Below are 3,407 nucleotides of genomic sequence, written 5' to 3'. Positions count from 1 at the left end.
TGATTCTTGATTTTGGCATGTTAAACAACTAATCGACATTTAGACCTTATACTACCTCATATTGGAAAATAGAATATACTGCAATAGCTAAGGTATATACTCAGTTGATAATTTCTGAAATTACATATTGGATCTCTCAAGTCAAAGGCTTAAAAGTAAAGAAAAGGGGGGGGCTTATAATATATTTTTTCTCTCAAAAAAGAATAAGAAGCTATTCAAGAGGTACAATTCAAAAAACTTGAAATGTCATGTCACCTAAGGTAGAAACTTTTATGAATTTCAATTTTAATTGTTATGCTCAATTTTTAAGATTTTATCTAAAATTTATTAAATACCTTATATTTTTATCCAACAACACGTAGGAATACGTGATCCATATCTTATATTTTTTGTTAATTAATTATATATAGTGCTTTCAGAGTACATATAAAAAATATCGTAAAAGCAGAGTTTTTTCATATATAAGTATGAAACCTCCACAAGACGACAAATTAATACAGCGAATTTATTACTACTATGACAACAACTTCAAAGTTAATTACACAAAACATTTTGGAGCTTTATTGAATAAATCAAGAAAAGACTTAAAAATCTATCATTCTTTCATCCTGTTAAAGTGAACGATATATAGCTCCATATATTTGTTAACCAATATAAGACCTCAGCGACAAGCATAAACACCACAAAAAATGGATCAAAAGGAGAAAGCTATAGATTTTTCTTTCTGAAACACAACTGGGAGCACACCCCCATCCAAGGCCAACAAAATCTTCCCATTCTCACGAAGAATACCAGCAGTACCACATCGGAATCTACAAGTGGGGCACACATCTGTAGGACACCACTGAATATTATAAATACCTGAAAATTGGGTTTCCACGATCCTAAAGTAATTACCCCATCCTCTACCATCATCTTTCCCTGTGATAATGAGCCTCCTTCCACTCCTTGTGTCATTCTGACCCACCCTCCATTCTGTAGATTGCACGCACGTTGTGGAAGCAGAGAATGCCACTTTGAAGTCCCTATTAACCTTCACATCTTTATCTTCTTTGGCAAATGGAGTGAAGATCACACGCAACCCCTTTGGCAAGTCAGTGTTTTCTAGACCAACGTTCAAAGGGCATGACCCGTTTCTGTTGATCAAAGTGAAACGTCCTCCGTTGTCTGTTATGGCTGGCTTGATGTAATATTCCTCATCACGCTCAATGGGATCACCATTTGTGTCTAGGACATAGGTATTATCAGACTGGGCTAATGATGCTGTGACCATGAAGAGCCACACAACAAGGCTTAGGGATCCGAGCAGTCTCATAGACATGATGGTTATGTAATTTCTGGGTTTTGTCACAATTTTTGGATTTGTGTTTTTTCTGTTTCAAGTGATAGGTATTTATAGGATATGATATATAGACTGCCTGGCAACCCGTGGTGATGAGGAACAGAGGAGTCACAAAATTAATAAAAAGGATGAGTAGGTGATTTTGATTAAATATATTTTGGAAGAGGTGATGAGCTTTTAATTGTGAGTAAGCTCCAATTTGAAATTAACAACTTGTCTCAAAAAAATAATTAGGATTGGTATAAAAAAAATTATAAGAGGATGCCAAATGCAAGTGTAGTCTTTTTTGTAATTTATAATTATATATATAAACAAAAAATAAATAGTGCTTAAAAACAAATATTTGTATGAACTTCAAGATTAAGGGTATATGACCAAAAACAATATAAAAAAAAAAGTGGTTGAAAAAAGTCCAACATGACTTATCCAAATTAACCATTGCTTGTACCTTAAGGTTGTAATACTGCTATTATGACAAATCTTGCCGGGCGGCTGGGTTACGCACTTTCAAGGATAAGGTTGTATTTTTAGTGGGGGACCACTAATTTTCCTGAGTGGGGTGAAAAACCAAGTTGAATGACGTGCTGGTTTGGGGTTAAAAACGAAGGGTAGTTGAGGTCAATATTTTCAGACATGTTTGTCTGTGTATGAAAATTGCAATTTCGAAACAAATCGTAAAGTATCAAGATTTTTGGTGTACTTTATGAGTTTTAAACTTTTTATGTTGCAGCAAATGGAGGAATTTTATGCTATAGCCTATAGACTTAGTAACTGTTGATTTGAAGGTTTATTTTAGGATTGATGAGAAAATGTAAGTGGATATTAAAAATATCACGTTTGGTTCAGGGTTTTTTTTAAAATATCAGACAAATAGGATAGATGAAAAAATGACTTTTGTGTTGATTTTTGGATGAAATTTACTGTTCCAGAATACCACTTGAGATGTGGTATTTTGAGATAACTGTGGAATTGAAAAAACAGGTGCAAAGTTTCTCCCGAACATAGATTTTGCATATTTAAATAAATTTTTCTGGTAATATTTAGGTCAACCAAATAACTTTTTTTACATTTTCATACCAAACTCACTTTCCAACCATTTCCAACCATTTTCCTAGTAAAAAAAAATTTCTCCCGAATCAAACACTACTTTAAGGTAATAATAGGTCCACTTTTTTTAAAAAAATAAAATAAAATAAAATCACGCATTTCAACGGACCGGCTGCAAAATCAATCTTCTCCCACGGCAAGAGAATATGATTTCACTTGGTTTATATATATGTTTATGGAGAAAAGGGGGTTTAGAATAATTTCTTCACAAACAGGTCACTAATTGCAAAATTGAAGATTGTCCAAAAATGGCTGAGTCAATTATCAATTATGGAAAGAATCAATGAAAAAAAATATATTAGAGAATAATATAAATCATTAACTCTTACATAATATCTTAAGATTTTTGGTTGAGATGGTTTTTTATATGATATCAAAGCTTCAGTGATCACAATATCACAAGTTCATCTTCAAGATCACAAATTCGATCCTCACAGCCCTTCACTTTCTAGTGGAATTAAATAAGAGCAACAAAAGGTAAATCAAAAATTGGACATGTACAATATCTATATTTCAAGCTCAAATGACTCTTAGATGAGGGAGTGTATTAGAGAATAATATAAATCATTAAAAAAATATTCAATCTAAAAGATTTTAGATTCAATTGATTCTTCTTTAGAGAAAGAAGAGAGAGAATAGCATGAATTTGGAAGGTTACTCTAACACCATTACCGATTGCTCAATTAGCTGCACATGTGGCTCTTGGCTGGTGTTTTCACTTTTCATCGGTGCTTCACCCATCCCAACTTATATATTTTTCACTCTAACTTTCAAATTTTTTGTTTTTCTTAAAATAAAGTTTGAATTTTATTTTATTTTCTCTTATTCTAAATTCAGATATGAATTAATTTATTATGTATGTGGATCTTCTTCAAAAATCATAATAATAAAATTTTTATTTAAAGATAAAATAAAGTGTACTAAGATATATGTGAGAATAAGTGAAATTCGAGATTTC

General features: G+C 31.9%; 1 protein-coding gene across 1 annotated transcript; it reads right to left on the bottom strand.

Moving 5' to 3' along the window:
- Positions 1-372: 372 nt before the first annotated feature.
- LOC133283926 (kunitz type trypsin inhibitor 104-like) lies at positions 373-1,497 on the bottom strand. The gene has a single exon (XM_061480855.1). The coding sequence runs from the start codon at positions 1,319-1,321 to the stop codon at positions 695-697; it is 627 nt and encodes a 208-aa protein (XP_061336839.1). The 5' UTR covers positions 1,322-1,497; the 3' UTR covers positions 373-694.
- Positions 1,498-3,407: the final 1,910 nt, after the last annotated feature.

Source organism: Gastrolobium bilobum, unplaced genomic scaffold, assembly GCF_033153095.1.
Source record: "Gastrolobium bilobum isolate Gb01-03AN ecotype WA unplaced genomic scaffold, APGP_CSIRO_Gbil_v1 utg61084, whole genome shotgun sequence".
NCBI lineage: Eukaryota > Viridiplantae > Streptophyta > Magnoliopsida > Fabales > Fabaceae > Gastrolobium > Gastrolobium bilobum.
The sequence above is the reverse complement of the archived record's forward strand: the minus strand, read 5'-3'. Positions and strand labels throughout refer to the sequence as shown.

Bases quoted from the DNA above. Each gene is read 5' to 3' on its own strand.
- LOC133283926 (XM_061480855.1), bottom strand. From the start codon at position 1,321: ATGTCTATGAGACTGCTCGGATCCCTAAGCCTTGTTGTGTGGCTCTTC.